The sequence below is a fragment of the Ctenocephalides felis genome, unplaced genomic scaffold (genome assembly GCF_003426905.1).
Source record: "Ctenocephalides felis isolate EL2017-DRISC unplaced genomic scaffold, ASM342690v1 CF-g0.4_SCAFFOLD_01886, whole genome shotgun sequence".
NCBI classification, from domain to species: Eukaryota; Metazoa; Arthropoda; class Insecta; order Siphonaptera; family Pulicidae; genus Ctenocephalides; species Ctenocephalides felis.
Window position 1 is genome coordinate 91420311 of NW_020538040.1, and position 23884 is coordinate 91444194.

Here is a 23884-nt window from a genome sequence, read left to right on the forward strand (position 1 = left end):
GGGATTTCATGATAACTTTGTTTTCTAATCTTATTATATTCTCTTGATTCGTAGATATGTGTATTCTATTCACATCAGATATTTCAAAAGTGCGGATAAACACACAATCACTGCACTCGTATTATCTGCAAAGAAAACAAATTAAAATAAATTCAATAATTAAACATGTTTTTAATTGCACGTTAAATATGTACAACTGAAATAAAAGTAATATGTATATTTTTTGTCATGGGCGAAACATGTAGAGCGAAACAAAAGATAATAATATAATTAATATATTAATATAATAGAAATTAAAAAATGCATTTTGATATTTAAAATAAAAAATAATGAAATCAAAACATGTACAACAATAGAAACAAACCAGGATATACACAAACACACGCTAGGCAGATTGAAAACTTGTATTTCAAACACTCTAAAACAAATGCCAAATAAAAAAATGATGATCAATAAATCAACGATAAACATTAGACGATTTAAAACATAAATAATATACAACTATCTTATAAACATCTTTGATCGCAAGTACATAGATTACGAAGTGGGCATATATCTAATATCGATATAATATATATTGCAAACACAGATAATAATTTTATATAACCATAATTTCATATAAATAAATACGATATGAGCTATAAAATTTACTAAATCTTATTTCGTTTATAAACTTTAAATAAATATTAATTCTTCAAAATTCAATAACCTTAATGATCATCATGATTATATGATAGGTTTATCAAAATATTTCAAAATGATTTCATCTAACTAAACTATACCATATTCTAGTCACAGTTGTTCTAATATTTGACAGATGTTTTGAATAGCTTAATTTGAAGTCGCTAAACATATTTTACATTAGTTATTGATTTTTTCAATTTTTACGTTTATTCTTTACTAATAAAGTAATTTTTATATTTGTTTTCTCGAGGTCCACCACCGATGTGTCCAAAACCAGTAAAGTTAAGCATTGTTTAACAACAATATTTGAAAGTAGAGGGAAAAGGATGTATAACCAGCTATAACCTTGATTCTCATGACCCTGCTATCGGAAGATAAAGAGTAATCTTTGAAAATCCAAAATAAAAGTATTTTCTTCCGTTGGTAGTATTTTAGCATTAGTTAAACATGTAATTATTTTGTAAAATACCTTTAAAATTAAAATAGGACATTAAACCTGTTTGCCACCTGGCCGTTCCAAGTTACTACGCCTATACGGTAAAAAGGTCTAGATAACAAATTGAAAAACAACAAAAAAGCACATTTCTACAATGATGAAGTAGCTGACAGTTTTACTGAACGTAGTCAGATAATTGTTCGTTTGAAATGTGTTATTTGTTGTGATATAATTGATTTGATTTTTATAATATACTTAATATTTGCTCAAAGTCAAATTGGACCTTTGTGCCTCGCTCTGCTCTACATATATACTTTTTATTAAATTTACTTTAATTCATCGAATGTTACTTGAAACTTTTCAAAAAGCAGGTCAAAGAAGAAATACTTAATTCATTTTCTATCTTTCCTCGCAGAAATTTAAAATTTTTTTATAAGCTCAGTAGTATTATTTGAAATTATACACCAAATCCAGAATCAAAAAACGACTTGGTTTGGATTATACCATGTTTTCTATAGAAAGTGTATAATACTTACAGTTTGATTGTATTGACAAAATATAGACACTGAGGTTTATAATACCTCATTGTATATAACATTCAAACAACACATTCTTTATTCACTTAAAGTATTAATTTAATTGATTCTCTAGTAATTGTTTAGAATGTACCTTACTTAGCAAAACAACGTTTGCTGGGTCAGCTAGTATATATATATATATATATATATATATATATATGTACGCGTAAAAAATATTCTTAAAAAAATTGACATAAAATAAAATTAATATTCTTACATTTGTTTGCGACAGAACTTGGCCCTCTTGCTGTGACCACGTTGGACTCCAGATCATCTGAATCTTCCTCCTCTAGATGCTGAATTTCCCCGTAATCTTCGCTGTAAAACATGTACGAGGCCTCGAAGCCGGTTCCATCTAAACGATCATTTGAGCGAAAACTGACCCGAAAGAAATTATCTTCCGAATCTATAGTGAATTCTTCAACTTGGCCGCAGTGTCTCCGATGTTTAGGGTCGTGAGTCATATAGTTTGAGAACTCGACATAATCACTTGCGCTGACAGCCTCACACCTTAATTTTTTTTTTAAATGCATGTTATAAATGCTATAAAGTAACATTCGAAATTTAATACGATGTCTTTGCATCAATTGATACTTTCCAAAAATAGTATATAGTAAAATTTAACAAATCCGAATATTTCAAAAATGTGAATGTAATTATTTATGGCAAAATGCGTTAAAAAATCATATCGATTTAAAGTTTATACATGATTAACCAAGAATTAAAATATAGTTCGCAATAAATAAATTCTAAAAATATTATCAATACATGGAGAAATACGATCAATAATATTATCAGTGCTTCCTAATTCCTTAAAGAATCATAAGTTACCTACTATTTATACTAAAAATAACGTTTATATTAAAACCGCAAATAGACAATAGAAATTATTATATTAATAGAAGTATCAGTTCGGGCTATGATCGAACATCGCGTTACTTAAGTCCATAATTTTAAAATAAGATCACATGCCTTTCAATATAATGTTAGAAATCATAATACAAATATAAATACAAGCACTCAAAGGAATGGGAAGTCATTTAACAATATAGCGATCTTTCATATGTTATAAAGCGTTTTATAATTTTTAATTACATTATATTAGTTGTTTATAGATGAATAAGAAAAATTAGTGATACTGTTCCTTAAAACTTGTATTTATCGCAATTATAAATGATCACTTACGGTAATACACCTTCTACATCAAAATATGTGAAGTGAAGACGAACTCGCAAACCTGGAGCGCCGCGAAAGTAATAGCGGCATTCTGTATCACGAGGATACGAACCCGGAAAATTTGGGGATGTGAAAATTCCTGACATCCGAGAACTGGATTCAAAAGAAAATGCGCATGGTTGTTCCGCTACTTGTCTTCCACTAGTTATGCCAAAATCTATAAAACATTTGAAAATAAATTAAATCACATTACAAAAGTAAAAATGAAAAAAATGCCTACGAAACTATAACAAAGTAACCTTAATGTTGAATTATATATCACAAAATACATAAAAATGATAAGTTCGATATTTGAAAAAAAATAACTAGAATGTTATGTATGTACATTTAATTCTCCGTCGGTCGGAGTGGTCTGGCCAGACTTTTTTCGACTTCAATTAAAAAAAAAAATACTTTTAGTAATCCTATCGACCTAAAATTTCTGGACATTTCCTAAAATTTCATAAGCTGTCGATCAATGAAAAAATCAGGACGAAAAAATGTGTGGCCCAGCCAGACCACTCCGACCGTTCGAAGGTAAATAAATATCCGACCAACGGAGGGTTAAACAAATAAATAATTTTAAAAAATCTAAGATTAAAATTTATTTAAAATCCATACGTTTCGGCTAACATCCTAGCCTTCATTTGGTGGAATATTCTGCCAATTACAATAATTAAACTAAGTAAATAATTTGTATTAGTTTAAAAAAAAAATAATGAAAATAATAAACTAATCTAAAAACAATTACAATTTGGTAAGTTAATTAATGAAATACTATTGCGCCATGGTATTAAAATGTGCACTATTGTAAAATCTATATATTTTGGCATCACAACAAAATACATGTATAATATTTATTAAGTTATCGAGAATGTGTACTAACTGTTCTGATAGAAATGCATTTTTTTTGGAAAAGAAAATATATAAATATACTTGTCATAAAAGTTTGTACATGTATTCGGCAAATTGTGAAAATGGCAATAACTATAGAATTTTGTCTTTAAAAAAAAATCAACACGCAATTCAAAAACCATGTATTTGTTTCGTTCAGAGGTGTAAAGTCGTTTCTTTTACTTAAGACCTTGTCGCTATATAATTGGATAAACAACCATTCAACAAACCTTCTTTGATTAACTTTGATTAATTATTTAAGGGTTAACTAGTTGGTATTGGTATTTTGCGTTGAGGCAAGTTACATGAACTACCCGATATGTGTAAATAATCGACTTAATCAATAAAAAATAAATTAATTTATGAGTGATTAAAAGTATAAAACTAATCAGTGTCATTCCCAACTAATATCCTTCGAACAGTTTTTAATTTTTTTAAATCGATTCGGTTGTATGAGCTTAAATGCGGACGAAATGTTTAACACTTTTTTCCAAATTACAAAGAAACGACTCGTCTGATCGTCGAACAAAACTGAAAAACGATAATCCTTTTAAATTTCTGAAATCGATTCAGGCGTTTTTGAGCAAACGTCGATAGAAGGCCTAATTTTGACAAACGCCAAAAAAACGATACTAATTATTGCAAACTTTGACGAATTTTTAAAGTTAAACGAGTTGTCGTACAGCCGTAATATTTTAATATGATCTAGAAGACTATGGTATCTACCGTTAAAAAATATTAATAAAAATCGTTTAAAATTTTTTTTAACACTTTGTTACAAAGATAACGGCCCGGCCGATCTTTACCAAAAACTATGATCAGCACGATTCCCAAACAATATCTTTCGAACAAATTTTGAGTTTTTAAAAACGAATCAGAATCGCGGGCTAAAACGTGGACAAAAGATTTTTCACTTTTCTGCTATTTATAAAAAAACGGCTTGGCCGATCGTCGCACAAAACTGACAAACAATAGTCTTCAACGAGATACATCAAATGGTTTTTAAATTTTTGAAATCGGTCCAGCCGCTTTTGAGAAAACATCGATTTAGAGCAAAAAATCTGTTCACGCACACGCACACACACATGCTTTTTCCAAATTTAGTCTCATTCAAAACATAAAATTAGTGAATCGGATTTTTTGATGAAAACAAACTTCTCCTTCGGAAAGTTAAAAAAATCTATGCTATGGTTTAAATTGTTTATATGGTCTGTAATCATAGTTTCAAATTCAAGAAGTTCAAATTAGTAATTTTATTAGTTTTTGAATTGTTTTTGTGTTGATATAGGCGTTTGCAAACAGTAAACAATTTAAAATTATGATTACAAGGCGTTTTTGACGTTATCATTCATAATCTTGAAAGTCGTTAAAATTTTATTTATTATGTATACAATCATCTCCAATCATAAGTTGGAACAAACCTGAAGTCTCATCATAAGCTCTTCATCAAAAAAGATTCCGAATACCGAATAGCAACCAAATATTCAGTGCAAGCCTACTTTAAACAAATTTTCTATCAATTCATTTGTATTTTACGGCTACGAAATCAAGTGTAAATTTGTGAATTTTGATTATTATATTGGTTTCGAAATGAAACTTCTATCGTGACTTTCGATTATTATCCTACCTTCTGTAAATCTATATACTGCTTTAAAGGAACGCGGTGGACCTTCTACGTCGCCATCACCATTGAATTCTAGCAGCATGCGAGCACCGTTCGACATGACGGGGCCGGGCAAGCGATCCGGACCCAGAGTGCATAGAGATTCGGTTTTCTCCATTCGACCTTCAATCGGCACATATATATCGATACGGTCGCTATTGTCGCACCTGTGACGAACATTAATTAGTATTTCATAACAGTTCCTAAACAATTATACTGATCAACTTTCCAAAGGAAGAACCAACGAATATATAGATCGATTGCAAATTCTGCCCATTATTAACGCAAAATTCGTTTATGCGCATAATTATACAAACTAGTGTTGTGCCAAGTCGAATCAAGTGATTCGAATCATTCGAATCAAGCCTTTAACGACTTGATTCGAATCAACTCGTATCAAGCCGCGAAATATTTACTGTGATAAAACATGTATGAACACAAATTTTCATAAATATAAAAAAAATGTTTTAATTTAATTCGATATTATAATAATATAAATAATAATAATAATAAATATAAAAATTAATAATAATAAATATAAAAAATAAATCTTGAATTAAATCATGCGAGTCACCCGGCTTTAATACGCTTAAATGTATCACCCGACTCCAATTTACATGACTTTAACCCCATTCATTGTCTAATAATACCATCCGACTCCATATGACCCAAACCCAATCATTCCGACTTCAAGTCGATATGAATTCATCCGAGTTCCTATGGCTCAAACCGACTCATTCCGACTCCGCAAATTTGTTCATGAAATATCAAAAACTCATTTAGATAATGAATACGCGATTTAGATTTTAATTATTATCAAAATAAACTACACAATGAGTTTTATACACATACAAAATTATCATATTTTAATTATGCAAGTAATGGCAAATTCACACAAATGAAATAATATCAATCTTTACAGTAGTGGATTGAATTTTAAGTCATTCGTAAGATGTTAGATTCAACCCCCTGTTTAGATTAGATCTAAACAATCAATAATATATACATGCATTCGTTCAACGTAAGATTAAGAATATTGTTTTATATGCTTTAGTGATAGAGAAGTGTTTGGTTATATTTTACTGTAAATTCACTTGAAATATTAGTTATATTTGTAGCTAGTTTATTATTATATATATATATATATATATATATATATATATATATATAATATAAATGTATTCATCTCTGCACTTCTTCGAATTAATTGCTTACTAAATTAATTATTTCACTTATAAAATTATTAAAATGATATTATTTCTTCTCTTAAATTATAATTGTTCAATATATAAACTTGATTCGAATCATGATTCGAATCAGATTTTTTTCTGATTCGATCACTCGAATCAGGAAATTTTCGAGTCGGCACATCACTAATACAAACTATTAGATAAAAATAAGCTTCGTTTACCTCCAATTTACGATTTTATTTCTTTGTGCACGAAACAACTAAATTTATTTTCTTTGGGCATTATTTTGATTTAATTCATTTTGAAATAAACACAACAATCCAGCCAGATCACAGAAAGCTCTGTTGCTTATCTGTTGTACTTTATAATCGCCGATTAGTAATTTAAAATTAATTTATGCTATTACAATATTACATTAATTATTACAATTGATGCAATACTTGACACATAAAAATAAAATTTATTGATACGCATTTTATAAAATACAAAATTCTAATACTTACTCTTTCGTGTCAACGCTTACACCAGGAAGATCAAAGTGTGTGAATACAATTTGAACTCTTTCTTTACCACGTCCCTGAAAATAATTTAAAATTATAATACTATGTAGTAAAACTCTGTACGGATCGAAGACATAAACTTTAAGAAAGGCCGACAAGAAGTATCTGGAACGTTTTGAAATGTGGTGCTGGAGGCGGATGGAGAAGATAAAGTGGACAGACAAAATAACAAATGAAGAAGTCCTGAGAAGAGTGGGCAAAGAAAGGACTCTAATAAGCACAACCCTGGAAAGAAAAAAAAACTGGATCGGACCCCTTCTGCAAAAAGAGTGCCTCCTGCACGACGTCGTCGAGGGTAAAATAGAAGGACTGAAAGGAATGGGAAGAAGAAGATTGCAAATGATTGACGACTTACGCGAGAAGAGAAAATACAGGAAACTAAAAGCCGAAGCGCAAGTTCAAAAAGCATGAAAGCAGAAGTTCTGAAAGGAAAATACATGAAAAAAAGGGGGAAATAGTGGTAATGGGAATGATACACAAGGAACAAGAGAATCATTTATTGTGGTGGCTCTCGCACCATGTACCATAGACCTGCCTTCGGGCAGACTACCATTTATTAAAATTATTATTATGTAGTAATTATATTAGCAGTAGTTTTAATATCATTATGAACAAACGTTGCGCCCAAAATTATTTACAAGCATCTTTATTACCATCCGTGGATTAGAGGATTGAGCTATGGAATTTCAATTCAAGGGTCCCAGATTTGATATCCGCCTCGGATAGTCTAATATGAAACAGTAGTGACATTTTTACTTACAACAGAAGAATAGATAGCAATGGAATTCCATGTGAAAATAAATAACCCCTACCCTGCATTGCTACATCAATAAAAAAATCATCACTATTGCGGAAATTATAATAGTAAAGACTTAATGACAGAGATATAACAAAGTCAAATCTTCACAAAAGCTTATAAGACCCTCAAATTCTGATCGCTTACGATATAATATAAAAAAACTGTTTAAAAAATTTATTGTTAGAAATAGGGTCATATTTATGGTAATTCCTTTATTATTCGATGGTTGGTTGTAAATTAGTTTTAAGCAATAAATTTAATAGCATATATGATAAATAAATAATAAATAAAATATAAATAAGATATTATTGTATGTATCACATTTATTATTATTTAGTTCATATTAATCACTATAGCTCACCTGAAAATGAAACTTGCAGTGTGTCTTTGCTGGATAAGACGATGGATATAATGGTGATGTAAAAATCCCTTCTTTTGCAACATCGCTATTAAAAAATGAATCACAATCTGATGCTGAAATTTGAAATAAATATGTTATTATGATCCATAAAAACAAATTTTTATAAAAATACTTACATCCTGTGTGAACATTATTCAAAGCTGCATTGAAGATTCCGGCTGCATGCTCCAATATGTGATTAGAATCAATTTCTGTAAAATAAATATTATATACATATAACATTGAATAATACGTTAACATATTGTTAACAAATTTAATAGATAATTAAAACAATAAATTAGATCCTAATAATTTACCAAGTACCTACTAGTTAAAATTAATGTAGTATTTATATATTGTATTTATGTAACTATTTTTTCGAAACTATTCATATTTTATGACCTTAATTTAAAAAGGAAATGTTAATGCATAATGTAGAATCATTGAAAATTTGTAATTATTCACACATTTTGCATAAATTTCGCTATATAAGGTAACGTCATAAATTCATTTCATTCTTGACAATCGTATTATTAGCGATGTCAAATATTATATAGATAGAAACATTATTGATATTCAGCATGATTAAAGTTCGAAGTATATTATTGAGTACAAAGTATAATATGTGGGTATACTGGTTCCGATTTTAATACCCATGTCGAGCAGCTTGATATCAACTTCTAGCTGATTTTTTTAGAAAAACTTGACCACCGATAGAAAGTGCTGTGAAATACCTCTGACACTGCTAAAACCGATGTCGTCCGCAGCTTGATTTAGGGTGGAATGTTTATAAAACATATTTTAAACAATAAAATAATTGAAAATAAATCATAGGTTGCGTGGAATGGACGTTTGGGCTGTCAAACAGAAACACTTTGGCCGGTCGCAATTTAGGCCCCGTTTTATATATATATATACATATATATATATATATATATATATATATATATATATATACTCTTAATACTAGAGGTTGGCTTTATCATCGTAATAATTATAAAAACTATAGCTGTAGTAGTCATACGGAATGACCCTAAGACGCCACTAGTCTTTCCGCGACATTTTGTTACGGCGCCAATTCGGTTCAAATAATATCACGGAAACCTAGCACAAGATTGACAAGTTACAAACATAATCATTATTTATTTATTTATTTATTTATTCATAAGCAAGACGTAATCAATAATAATGGATATTATTTCAGGCTCTTGTCAAGCTTATTCATAGTTAATATTAAAAGAATAGTAGAATATAGAAAAGAATATAATTTTATAATAATCATAGTAGCTGCACGAATTTCGCTTTTGAAAAAAAAGAGCTGAAAAAAAGCATTCGAACATTAAATACAATGTTCATCATCAAGTTCATCATATTAAAGTATATTTGACCATCAGTCGAGCTCAAAATTCTTGCACAAGGTTGAAAGTTATACTCATTTAAAAAATTTAAATTTAAAATAGCAATAAAAAAATGAAAAAAAAAATGGTTGTACAGGCGATCAAATGGTCAGACTACATAGATACAGGATAAGGATTATGCAAGAAAATAGTTATTTTCTATTAATAATATGTTTCAACCAACCATGTAATCCTTGAAATTGAAACGTTGCTTTGAAACCATGTCCTGGTATATTTGATTTCGCAAAAAAATGAACTAGTAGTTCACGGCCTGTAGACAACACCTCTACTTCTGCGCCTTCATTGCATAAAGCGCGAATTACAGGTGCATTACGAGTTCCGCCATCGTGCACGGTGATTACATCATCACTGTCGGCGCAACTTTAATGATTTAAACACATTTTAGCAAAGAGAAGCAAAAGATTTTAGCAAAAAGTAAGTTCATGATTGATGCATTACCACCATGAAAAAATGAAAAAACTCAATATAGGCATCTAGCTTATTTTATTAGTTTAATGATACTGATTTTGAATGAAATAACGACAAAGATTTTTAAATTATATTAATAAAAATGCGAAATATTGTACGAAAAATAATAAAGGTAAACAAGCAAAAACTGGTATACCTTAAATCTCCTTTCTGCATAGAAAATTCTTCGAAAACGATTTTTATGCGCTCAGATGGCCTATAACATATCAATTATTTATATTATTCAGAGCTGAGTAAAATCACACAGTAAAGTGTTCCTCTTCAATTACTATAATATAACGAGCTATACCTGGCTCGAAAACGATATGAACAGCTCACTTTTCCTGGATACGTGGCCGGATATCGTGGGCTATGGAAATGACCACTCGAAGGACTAAGATCTCCGGACAAAAATTGGTGATCGCATTCAGTCCCAGCTAATTTTTGCCCATCAGTTCTAAATAACCCTAAAATGCACACCATATCATTATATAAGAGTTTAACCCACATTTAAAGCAGTATAAAAGAATAAAAATTCATATTGTAAAGAAAAATCAAATCTTTATTATATAAACCCTTACAATCTGAATTTTATTAAATTTTTATTTGTATTTGGTACTTAAAACATTTGTGAGCTAAAAAATAAATACCAATAGATTACGCTTAAAATAAAACTATTGGAATAATTCCATTTGAAATGTAATTACTCGGCGGTTCATCAATTTTATTAGCAAAATAATTGCACGACATCATCAACCACAAAATGAGTTGCGCTGGTAAGATATTGGATAAAAAAGATGGCTTTATTTTATAAAATTGAAAATTGCATTACAAATATTTACTTCTTCGACTAACAATAAGATAAGTATCGCCCATGTATTTACCCTTTTCGATTGTATATATCTGCTCTCAGCCACCATAGCAAGCGACTATATGAATCATGTACTGTATGCATTCATACAACATGCAGTAATTATAAAACATTAATTTTATTCAAAAAGATACTTTTAGATGAGTGAAACGAATAACTAGTGGCATCGTGCCTTAAGATAAATTGCTGGAACTTCCCGTACCGTAACAAAATGTTCGAAGAATATTGAATGTTTTTAAATAGATTATTATAAATATTGTAACATTGTCTAATATTTATAAGAATTATATAAACTGAATTGCAAAGTTGAAATTATTTGTTTAAAGTATATTAGAACTTTAGTCAGAATTAAAAATAAAATCTCGATTATTTTCGATATACAAAAAAATATATTTTGAAAAAAAAAATTGAAACAATTTTTTTTTTCAAAAGCAATTACTTTTTTGAAACAAGCAGAAAGTTTTTTGAATAATTCAAATCGGGCACTTAGTTCTCTCAAAAACTGCCATTTTTGCACATTTAGCTCTGTATCTTCGAAATTGATTGTTTGATTGAAAAAAATCATATAATTGATGTAATGTATATTACTTTTTAAAAAAATTAATGAATATAATAATATTTATTATAAAATCATGATATGTAGCATGTTTTTTTTGAATTTTTGGAAGGTCTTTTTGTACTAGTTCCTTGTCCCTTGGAACGTAACTACATGTTATGCCAGGTTTAGCTGTATTTATATATCCTACATTTTAAAAATCATTATCATAAGCGTGTGTGTGTGTTCGTGCAAATATATATTTAAAAGAAATAAAAATTATTGAATAATTTTGTGGTTTTCTCAAAAATCATTACATATCTTGATTTATTATTATGAACTCACTTTTATCTAAGAACCGAAATGTTCCACGGAAACCAGCTCCTTCGGGTAGATTATAATCTGGTACATGAAGCGATAATGCCAAGGAAGAACTAGAACTGTATATTGTGCGCGGTGCCTCTGATCGCCCACCACACACCATTCGCTCCCACGATGTTCGTTCGCCAATTTCTGCCTGCTCCAAATGCGGGAACAGTTTGACATGAGCACCGCGCGAACATCTGATGTAATAGTTAACAGCGTGAGGTTTATGTAAAATATCTAAACTGCAAATTCTCCATTTAAAAAATGAAAATAAAAATATAAAAACTTCACAATATGCAATAAGACCACGTCGTGCAATAAATTGTTTTTCTTCAGACTATTTTGTGTTATTGTTTCACATGAATCTCGCATATGCACAAGCATAGAAAGAAAAATACAGTCAGTCAAGTAAGAGCATGGTCGACTTTAACGGCAGTTAATGAAAGATTTCGGTATAATTCCTTCGCGAGCCGATTAAGAAAAGCTTTGTCCTTGATGCATTGTCAACAAAGGTTTGGTTGACGATGTTTTGCAAAAGAATCACGTTAAACGCCATGAGTGCTAAGCTGCACGTCGTGTTACGAGGCTAAACTCCTTCGCATCCTCCCAAAAGGCCCCCGAATGTCGCAATCAGCGGCTGCTAATCATATGAGAAAGTCGAAGGTATTTTACAGAATTGGATACGCCTATATAAAGTTGATAAAAATGTCTGTGATTTATCAGAACGTGGTTTGCATAAAAAACAAGAAAAAAGAACAGTGAATGTGTTTTCGCGGATTCCTGCTTTAACACTGCGGTAAGGACGAGCAAAATTTAGAAATATCTACAAAACTATCCGAAATGGCGCAACACAATGGGGAAGCCTCTGACGACTGTAAAACATGTGCTTCTTCTTCCGCTTGGGCACATGAAAATATTGATACAGATTTTGAAAATGTCATTTTTACTGATGAATGTTCTATGTGAGCACGTATTGTACTCACGCAGACCTTGAATTAGAATACAAGCCCTCAGACTAGAATACGTCGTTAAATTAGAAAAAAGCATGCGTCGGAGATGCCAGTCAATGTCGACTCCGGTGATGACAAGACACATATTGACCGAATTGCATCATTGCTTGTAAGGTGTACGATGCACATATAAATAATAAAGTTTCATAAAATAATCATTTTTATAAATTAACACAACCACGCTCTTACTTGACTGACTGTGACATAATATAGAATAAATATCCTTCCAAACCATTGAAGCATTAATAAACTACCATTTTATTGTGTTTATTACGATTTGATATAAAAAAGCCAAATGCAAAATTTTTTAAAGATTTTTTTAAAGTTAAGTTTGCATTTATTAGTTTAGCATGAGTAAATCTTAATTGTCTATTACATCTATATCTCCAATATATCAAGTGTATTTTATAACAGTTTTCTCACTCATGTTCTATCTACCATGAGAAATCTGGGTTGATTATTTAATTAGATTTTTAATATTTAATCTGCAATAAACTATTACTCACTCGCTGCCAATTTTGGGCATATGAAATTCGCTGAGAGTCAGCTCAATTATCTCATGCGGTTGGGCGATGAAAGTATACAGCAAGCATGTTGTCATTCCAGTGTACGCCAATGGAAAGTCTGGACTATGAAATCGACCAAAATCTTTTCCAAAAGTACTTGAAAATACTATACATTGACAATCTGCAAAGAGAAACAAAAACAGAAGTAATATAGATAATATAATAATTGAATAATTAAATAACAAAAAAAACTATATTTTTTTTTTTAATCTGATAAGTTCTTTAATGACCCAGATAGTTAACCAAAATATTTCGTTTCCTAAAATTTTGAGGAACCAGAAAATGATGAAATCACATAGATTAACATTGGAGCATTAAGCAAAGTGAAAAATTAAAATGAAATTAATCTCAAAAGGGTATTTACACCAAATCAAGTTAATCAGGTTTCCTGGGACATTTGACTTAAAAGTTAGCACTTACCTGGACCTAATCCGACAACAACGTGTGCCATTAAAAGACAATGCAAAATCCATATCCAAACAAAAGCGTCCTAAAATAAAAATAATAAATCATGATTTAGTTTACGAAATTAGATTTATTTTATAAAGCTATGATTTCCATTTCCAATCGGTGTTGAAAATATATTTAAATCATGTTACATTTGATTTTAAATCATTATATGTATGTACAACTTATAACGCTTATGAAAAAATATTATAGGAGACATAGTAGAAATGCATATATACAATATATCAACGGTAAATTAACTTACATTCATCATTTTAATCCGTAAACATGTCCTTGCAATAACTGTTCAAACATCACCTCACATCTTGAAAAATAATATTAATATATTAATAAAATTTGTTTAGTGATTGTTTGCAGCATTTGAAATTACCAATATAATTATTTTGTCCACGAAATTATGTATTTCAGGAGTTTAAAAGTCAGAAAAATCTTGTTAGAATCTAGGTGTCAAAAATTACCTCAAAATAATCCATTACTATTTAATTTTGTAACAATTATATTCATTTTAGAATAAAATATTTTTAAACAATTTTATTTCCATATTATCAATTGTTTATTTATGTTATTGAATAAACGCACACGTGCACAATATAAAATTAATAAGCACTTTATATTTTACTTTTTACACATAGATATAGTTAAATAATAATCTACAAACCACAATGTAATTCTTTATATGCAAACATTTATTTATTAATTATGATTTCATAATAAATAATTGCATAGATGTTTTTCCAGTTTTGATAATGGCAGTAGCAGAGAAATATATAATAACCTATATTGTCCGGAATCAAGCGTTCCGCGCATGCTTGTAGTAAATCGATTGATTTTCTACACGTATGAAAGTTACGGACGATCAGCGATCTTTCAAATTTTTGTTAACAATTTTCAAAGGTGCCATTGTACAAGGCCATTTTCAACAAACATTGAATTTTCAATTAGAGTCAAACTCGGACGCCGAATTCAATCACAGTGCTACTATAGGAAAATTATTTAATATAGTTTAAATTGATAGAGACGTTTGTCCGGTTTGAAATTCAAGAGCGGTTTGTGAAATTTGTCATAAAATCAATATTTAATAGAAAAAATAAAACATGAAGTATGGCATAGTAAAAATTACATAAGCTTGAATTGAATTTTCTAACATGCCATATATATAATTTTTAGAATCTAGCGCGCATATATATACTTAAATGCTCAAATCTAAGTCATATATATATATATATATATATATATATATATATTTGAATTTTTAACAAAAAAAATATTTTTAATTTTTACAAAAACAAAAATTTGATGATTTCTAGTTTACGATTAAGAGTTAGTGTTATGTGTATTCGTTTCTCTCCATTTAAATACCAATGCTTAAGTTTCAACAAGTGGCGTAAGGCAAATTGCTGGAATTTCTCATACCAAAAATTTATTTTTTTAAAGAAGATTAAAATTGTTTTTAAACTTTAAATTAGATTTTTGAAAAAAAAAAAGACTTTTATGAAAAAAAAAAAATATTATTTTGGAAATTTTGAACTTTTTTTCCAAGCAATTCTAACGTACAAACGATGTTACTGAACTGTGAACAAATCGGTAGCGTACCTAGGGGGGCGGAGGAGCCGGTCCGCCCCGGGCTGCACTTACCTTGGGGCGGCATTTTTTAATTTACTAATAGTTGTAAAAAGCAACTTATTAATTTCATATATATTTTCTTTTTTGAATTATAAATGATTATTATGATTATTATTATTGTCAATATTTGATTTATATTAAAATTATGATTAACTGTGATTATGATCTCGAATATTATTCCTTGGTGTATATAAATGTATTTTAGTGTCAATTTTGAATTCTAATTTAAGAACAAGATAATAATTTTATTCTATTGTATTCATTAAAATTCGTTGAATTCGTAAAAGAATCTTTACGATTTTGTTTGGCGATTTTTCCTAACTATTTTTTTTTTGATATCAGCTTATAAATGTCATTTCTTTTGAAAAGTTTATATTATGATTACTTTAAAGTGATATATCAATATATTTTTAAATCACCAATTTTTCTTTTAAAAATCAGGGCTGGCGAAAGGCGGTCTGCTAGTTCTGCAAAGCCTTAAGGCATTACATAAATATGTTAACGAGTGCATACAAATATGTCTGAAAAATTTACTCTGTGTATTAATCAATATTGATTCAATAACTTAATAATTTATTAACTTTCCAAAAGGCAAGTTATAGTATTCGCAAAAAAATCGAAAGTAAAAATTTGTATATATTGTTACGTTTCAAAGGTTTCTGAATTTAGGCATGCCTTAGAAAAAATGGATGTGTGTGTGTTCAGATACAAACTTTCGTCGACGATGTTAGGAACAGTGGTGTTGTCGAGCCGAAACTTCGATCCGGCAAATCATTTTTAGACCGGAACGCGTTCCAGCAAAAAAAAAATTTAAAAATCGCTACATACAAAAAATGATTTAATAAGTGAATTTTATAAATTATAATTCAACTAATTTTTATTAAATGTTCCTATTATTGTAATAAACATAAATATCTGTGCACAAAATAAGTTTTGTAATGATTTTTGTTTCTTTCCTTTTCGAACGGAACCGGAACAAACATGAAAACCGCTTTTTGAACCGGTTCCTAAATTTTAGCGTTCCGGCAAAAAAAATTTTAGCACAACACCACTAATCAGTGGTGTTGTGCTAAAATTTTTTTGTGTGTTCCTAATCAGGAACACACATCAACCGATTTGAATAATTCAACAAAACATTCGATTCGTACTGATAAGACGTGTTAATTAGTTTTTGGCAAAGGCAGGTCCAGCCGTTTCAAAGACACTGGACAAAAACGCCAAGAATTGGAATTTAGTTTTTGAGAGAACGAAGCGTCAGATTCAAATAATTCAAAAAACATTTTATTTGTTTGACTAAGCGAAGAACTGTTTTTAAGAAGGCATTTCTAGCGGTTACAGAGATTCAATAAGTAAAAGTAAAAAAAATGAGATTTGGCGGTCCAAAATGATCTTTAAACATATGTACGTCAAATTATTTGATATTTTCTAGAGTTCTTAATAATAGAAACAAACTTAATTTACATTTCTATGAGTTCCGTATCAATGTCTATCCGTTAGTCTGCAACGCGACGCTTACTCGCTTCGATAATTCGTCTTCAAAACAACTACGCAGCGCGATTGATTTGAAAAAAAGTTCCAAATTCTCAAAAAATTTCAAAATATAAAAAAACAAATTATTCAAAAAGTCATTTTATTTCAAAATTTTCAACATTCTCGAAAATATATTTTTTTCAAAGTTTTCAAAAAATGTTATATATTTTTTTTTAATTTCATGTTTTGGTACGGTAAGTTCCAGCAATTTGCCTTAAGGCACGATGTCATGCACCACTAGTTCATGTGTATTAATTTATAAAAATCACTATTTGATTGACTTATAATAAAAAGGGCGGCAATCTGGAGATCACCCCGGGCGGCAAAAGTTCTAGGTACGCCACTGAAACAAATGTAAACAAAATTTATACGTATAAATAAAATATCCATAAAAATATCTGAAAATTTGTTGTACATATGTTTGATGATCATTCTTGTCCGCCAAATAGCACGTTTTTTACTTTTTTTACTGGATCTCCAAAACCGCTGGATCTGCCTTTCCAAAAATTTAATCAATTCTTTATTTAGTTAGTACAAGTAAAATTGCCGTTTTTGGCACTTTTTGCCCCGTATCTAGAAACGGCCTGTCATCATGTCACGTTGTCAACATGAAACGAATATCTTTTGAATTAATTTAATCGAATGATCAGTTTTCGCAAAAACTGAATACCCATTTTCTGCACTTTTTGCCCCCTATCTCCAAAACGATTGGACCCGCCTTTGCCAAAAATTAATCAGTACGTCGACTCCACATCAATAAGAATCAGTTAATTATTCAAATCGGTTGAACGTGCGCCCGATATTGTGGACAAAAATTTCTATCCCCACAAAACACATACACGCGCGTACACACACACACATAATCCATTTCTTTTAAGAAGGTATTTCGATTTTTTTGCGATTACTATAACTCATCCAAAGAGAAGTTGAATAAAATTAATATATAAACATCGAACATTCAGACCAAAAATTAAAAAAAATCACTATAGAAAAAAATCTATCATAAACTCGATGCCTGGTAAATAGTTTATATATATATATACATATATATATATATATATATATATATATATATATATTAAAATTAAAATATTAAAATGTGTTCCAAAAATAAAAAAAAATTTAAAGAGTAGACCACCCTTGAACACTTAGGGGTATAAAAAATAGTTATCCGATTCTCAGTCATGCCGAACGTGATTATAAAGTTTCATCAAAATCGGTCCAACCGTTTCGGAGGAGTATTGCGACCAACAACATGACACGAGAATTTTATATATGCGGGCTGTCCCAGACCTTGACGTCAGGTCCAAACGGGGTGTTAGTATTGAACTTAACTGCCCTGAAAAAAAATTGGAAAAAATATCATCTCGCTCTGTATAAAAATTTTAAATTCATAGTTCAATAAACAGTTTGAAAACTTTGAGCAATTGTGGTATTTTTTGTTACTGTGGTCCTAGAAATGTTATTCACGGTTACGGTTCCATAGTTTAAATGAGCAAAATTAATAAATAAATAAAAATTTCAATAAAAAAAATAGTCATAATTTCACCAAAGCTTTAGGTTGCATTAAAAGCTCATCATTTCCAAACAACATGAGCTAATTTTTTTCAGAATAGTTAAGTCCTGAATAATTCATATTTATTTCCGGTTGAAATAGAATTGATGATCTCCCCGAGGATAATGCGATTATTGTCATTTTTCAACAATCACGAGTATAAATATTTCTTGGATAATAATAAATAATAAATGGTTACCTGTCCGAAGGCAGGTCCATCTCGTGAAAGCACCTCAATCAATGGATCCCCTTTCCTCCCTTGGTAATTATTACCATTGCCGTTTCATTCTCTTTATTCATGTTTCTACATTTATATGCGTTTTCCTTTCCAAACTTCTGTTTCTATGCTTCCTGTGCTTTTCTTCTCGCATAAGTCATCAATCATCTGCATTTTTATTCTTATTCTTACCAGTCGTTTCAGTCCTATTTTACCTTCGACGACGTCGTATGGGAGGCACTTTTTCTGCAGAATGGGTCCGATCCAGTTTAAATTTTTTTTTCATGATCGCGCACAGCACTTTTTCATTTATTATTTGATCTGTCCACTTTTCTTTTTCACGAAACCCGTCATTGGAGTTTACAAAAACGTTTAAACATTACTTTAAAAAAAAAAAAAAAAGACAAATTACTATCTGATGTCAATGTTCTTCATTTTGATTTTTTAATGCGGAATTAAAAAATACATATAACTCTAAATTTTCACCGTCCTACCACAAATTACCCTATTTCCTTTAATTTTAGTATTCCCCAAACATTTTTCATCTAACTCGATAACTAATCAATTATTGCCTTTTGTGAACGTTTTTTATATCAATCGATTCCTGCATTGATCTGATTAGCAAGATTATCCCATTGTACAAATATTGTGAACTCACACAGTTTATAAATAGCTTGCATAAAGAGCGAAAATATTACAATTACAACAGTTTTTGATAAGAAACCATACAGCAAAGGGAAATATACAGCAAAGTTGTAAATACTTCCACCAAGTTTTTAAAATCTCACTCAATTCACTAGACTTGTCACAACATAATTAAAAGATGAATGTTTGAATTTTGCTTTGTAATTAAAAAATTATTGAATTAACGAAAAGCACTGTGATAATGTGTAAAAACCTTGAATATCAATATGCCCCTTGAACATTTATATGTGCTATGCGTTGCAGATGGTAAGCCATTCATTTAATTTGTGTTAGCTGCCTCTTTCACTTATATATCATACACTTCTACGTTCACAATCAGTTATTTTTTATACTAAATATTTTCGAGAAATATTTTTTATGAATGCTTGCCGGTCCAAGGCCCATATATGAAAGGTGTCCCAGACCTTGACATCAACCTAAACATGGTGACAGTATTGATATTAACCTTAACTGTCCTGAAAAAATTTAGAAAAAAAGAAATATCTCATGTTGTTTGGTATGAATTTATTGTAAGTCCAACCTATGGCTTTGGTAAAATTATGAGCATTTTTCAGTTATTGTTGTTGATTTTTATTAATTTTGTTCATTTCAACTTTGAAACCATGACAATGAATAACATTTTTAGGATCACGGTAAAAAAAAACATACCACAATCGCCCCAGGTTTTCAAGAATTAAAACTTTCTGTTGAACTATGAATTTGAAATTTTGAAAATCCATCTACTTTGAGAGGCCCTCCCTTGAAAAAAATGTACTAAAGTGTGTTGGTAAGTTTCATCAAAAGTCGCCGCATTTAATTAGGATTGTAAAAATTAATTAATTAAACTAAACTAAATCAATAACAACACAATATATAAAAATACTTCAATTTATTTATCAAAATTTTATAGCATCATAAAGTTAAAAATATATCACAAATTTATAATAAAATAATAGAACTTTCACAACTTACCGATTAAGCACATTGCTTCAGTTTTCTGTTATTTATAGAATTCAATACCAATGTGATGATTTGTTATTGTCAAAATGATTCATATATTTAATAGATCAAATGCTAATTTTTCAACTTTCTGCCTGAGATCTTTTCTTCTAGAAGCATCTAGAGCTTCACATATCATTTTCATAAGGCTTGTTTTATCTTCTCTTTCTTCAACAACTTTAAATACAGTCAGAATTTGAGATTTTAAATCACGAGGATATTTTACAACTATTTCATCTATTTCACTTTCTCTAACATTAAGACTACGAGCCATGTCTTTCCATTTCTTTCCAATGTCAGTTGCAATCATACTATAAACTTTTTGGTATAAAACATCATGAGTTTTATTCTCTGGAGGAAAGTAATTTTGTTGAAACTCAATATTCACATTTTTAGCTGCTATTTCTAAAAAAAATTTTAAATCTACGTTTAAAAATATTTCAACATTATAATTATCAACAGCTTCATAATTATATAATTTATTTTCAAGAACTACTTTTGAAATAATATAATATAAGCGTTTAATTTGTAATCTTGCATACAATATATTATAATTAACATTATAGCATAAAATACATGACTTTGTTATTGTCAGAAAAAAGAAAAAAATAAAAATGTTTTAGAGTTTTATCATTATCCATTTAACGTGCAACAAATAAAATGTAAATGAAAACTAATATCTCACAGAATGCATATACAAATATTCAACACATTTTAATTCGAATGCAATTATATTTTTCTCCAAGTCCTGAATTGAAAATTTTATATCTAAGTAGATAATATATGCATATAATATACACCTAAGTCTGTTTTTACACGGTCTTTTTGTACACAGTTTTGATATAACACGGTTTTAAAATTGAATATTTTTAATTTTTTTACACGATTTTATTCCATTTAGCACGATTTGAAATTTTATGTACTTAAATTTTTTTTGTCAAATTTAATTTTTGCGAAGTATGTTCATATCACCTTATTATTTTTTACCTTAAAAATTGAATAACCTATTCTTTTCGTTCACAACATAGTTTTTTAGTTCCTGAGCTTGCCATACATTTAATTTATATTACTTTTAAGATTAGAGTGCATATCTTTTTCATCATTAATTACTATGCTTGTGAAAATAAGCATTATATATTTGATTTAATAAAATAAACAATAATTCTTGTTCTTAAAAATTCTTGTTTTTCACTAATTTTAATAGGTTTTAGAGATTAGGAACAAATCACCCATTTTTGTATAAAATCAATGTCTTTTTTTACACGTTTTTTTTTACACGGCTTCTTCTGGAACCAATCTACCGTGTAAAAACAGACTTAGGTGTATATTTATTATGTACATATATTTGTAATCAAATATATGTATATACATGCAAATCTTTTCTATTGTAAATGGAACAAAAAACCTGTAAATTACCATAAAGAAATACTATTGTCAATAATATATATTATTTAAAAATAGTAATAAATGACTAATTATAATGTATGAAGTAAGTAAAATAAAGAAAACCCCAATAATCTACCAAGAATTGAACAGATCTACGTTCACAATATATTCTTAATAAATAATCTTTGAATTATGATGTACTGCCTGACTAGCCATAAAGAGCACAAAACATTTCACAAATATTATTATTCTGAATTCTTAAATTTGAGCATTACGGTTTGTTTCAAGTGCAAAGAGTAAGATTGGTAAGATACATAGCCATTAAATAGGCAAATTAAATTACAACAAAAATTAAACTTCTGATAGTGATATATTTTGATACAACCTCTTTTATTCTAGTAGAGAAAATTGTGAAGAACATTGCATATATTCAGATTTCATCAAAAATTTATCTAGAGCACTCTTCCCATGCTGCTATATAAGATTATCAGTATTTGTATTTTCACACAAGCAATACTATTCACAAACATAATTCATAATCTACTAGTACTAGCCATTTAATAATAAAAAAAAAGTTAAACAATTCTTCAGTTGTAACTGTGATAAATCTGACTAGTATGTTCAAAACGGATAAACTGTATTGTTTAATTGTAAATATTTCTTAAAATCTTTCGATATATCTGCTTCAGTTTTACTTGCCACATTATTAATTATACTACAGTGAAAAAATTGTAGTAATAGTATTGCACTATCTCATGGCTTCTTAAACTATGAGTTGTGACCCCATTTAGGGTATATATATATATATATCATTTAATAACATCACGTCTAGATGATGATTTTGTATGTTTTATAAAAAATTCTATAACTATATATTTTCATATGTATATATATATATATTGTTACCTAATAAATAAATCACCAAAAAATATTACTATCTCTTTCTCTTATATTTGCGTGGGCTCGTCAAAAAACTCATAAATGGGGTTGAGAATGACAAAAGTTCAAGAAGCCTTCAAGGCTTCCTATTGTACATTAAATCTTCTATTTTATAAAATAAATTAAAAGTAGTAAATTTTGATTTATGTAAAAAATTAAAATTCTTAAATATCAATGATCAACATCTTTTCACTTTTCTCAGCTACTTACTAAATTATGTTAATTAACTTGACAAGTGCCTTTTAAATTTCCTTATGATAATCCTGTTTCAAATCACATATTTTTTATTTGAAACCATAAATAACAACAATATTTACCTGGTTCTATTTCCTTTTTTATGTCGTTGTGTATCGCTCGATTATTATCATGATCTATGTAATGAGATCCAGTTAATCGAAAGTATATATCAAATAATATGGTTCTGTTTTCAGAACTCACGATATTTCTTTTTTCTAATATATTAATCAAATCAAATAATGATTCTATATATTCCATTCGTCTATTCGAATTGATTACATCGGCATAGCTATTCTTTAAAACCTCTAGTTGCTTTGTGCTTGCATAATTTAAACAACGAGTTAATATTTTCTGCTTGAAGAGATCGTAATCACTCAAATCGTGTGCCATGTTTATTTTTAAATAAATCTATTCAAACAGCTGTATGCTTCATGATATTTGGAATGTGTTGTAAAGTGATTTAACAGAAAGCAAATACAAATAATAACACAAAATATTTTTGACCAACACAATTCTTTACGAGTTGTCATCGGCTGTCATTCTCACGTGTTTTTTATTTAGAAACTTGTTTTTATCTATGGCTAGGGCTGCTGCGCATCATAGTTGTTAGTTAA

General features: G+C 29.1%; 2 protein-coding genes across 2 annotated transcripts; both read right to left on the minus strand.

The window, feature by feature from the left end:
* LOC113375522 (suppressor of lurcher protein 1-like) lies at nucleotides 1-14353 on the minus strand. Its single transcript, XM_026615454.1, has 14 exons — nucleotides 14345-14353; nucleotides 14053-14122; nucleotides 13573-13753; nucleotides 12036-12253; nucleotides 10595-10751; nucleotides 10442-10501; nucleotides 10001-10197; nucleotides 8557-8631; nucleotides 8381-8493; nucleotides 7164-7237; nucleotides 5435-5637; nucleotides 2884-3091; nucleotides 1916-2208; nucleotides 1-125 (listed from the first exon to the last, which is right to left on the minus strand). Exons 1-14 carry the CDS (start codon nucleotides 14351-14353, stop codon nucleotides 70-72), a joined length of 1914 nt encoding a protein of 637 aa, XP_026471239.1. The 3' UTR covers nucleotides 1-69.
* Nucleotides 14055-23849, minus strand: LOC113378057 (fas-associated death domain protein). The gene is made up of 4 exons (XM_026618568.1): nucleotides 23351-23849; nucleotides 20682-21113; nucleotides 14345-14404; nucleotides 14055-14122 (listed from the first exon to the last, which is right to left on the minus strand). Exons 1-2 carry the CDS (start codon nucleotides 23658-23660, stop codon nucleotides 20761-20763), a joined length of 663 nt encoding a protein of 220 aa, XP_026474353.1. The 5' UTR covers nucleotides 23661-23849; the 3' UTR covers nucleotides 14055-14122; nucleotides 14345-14404; nucleotides 20682-20760.
* Nucleotides 23850-23884: the final 35 nt, after the last annotated feature.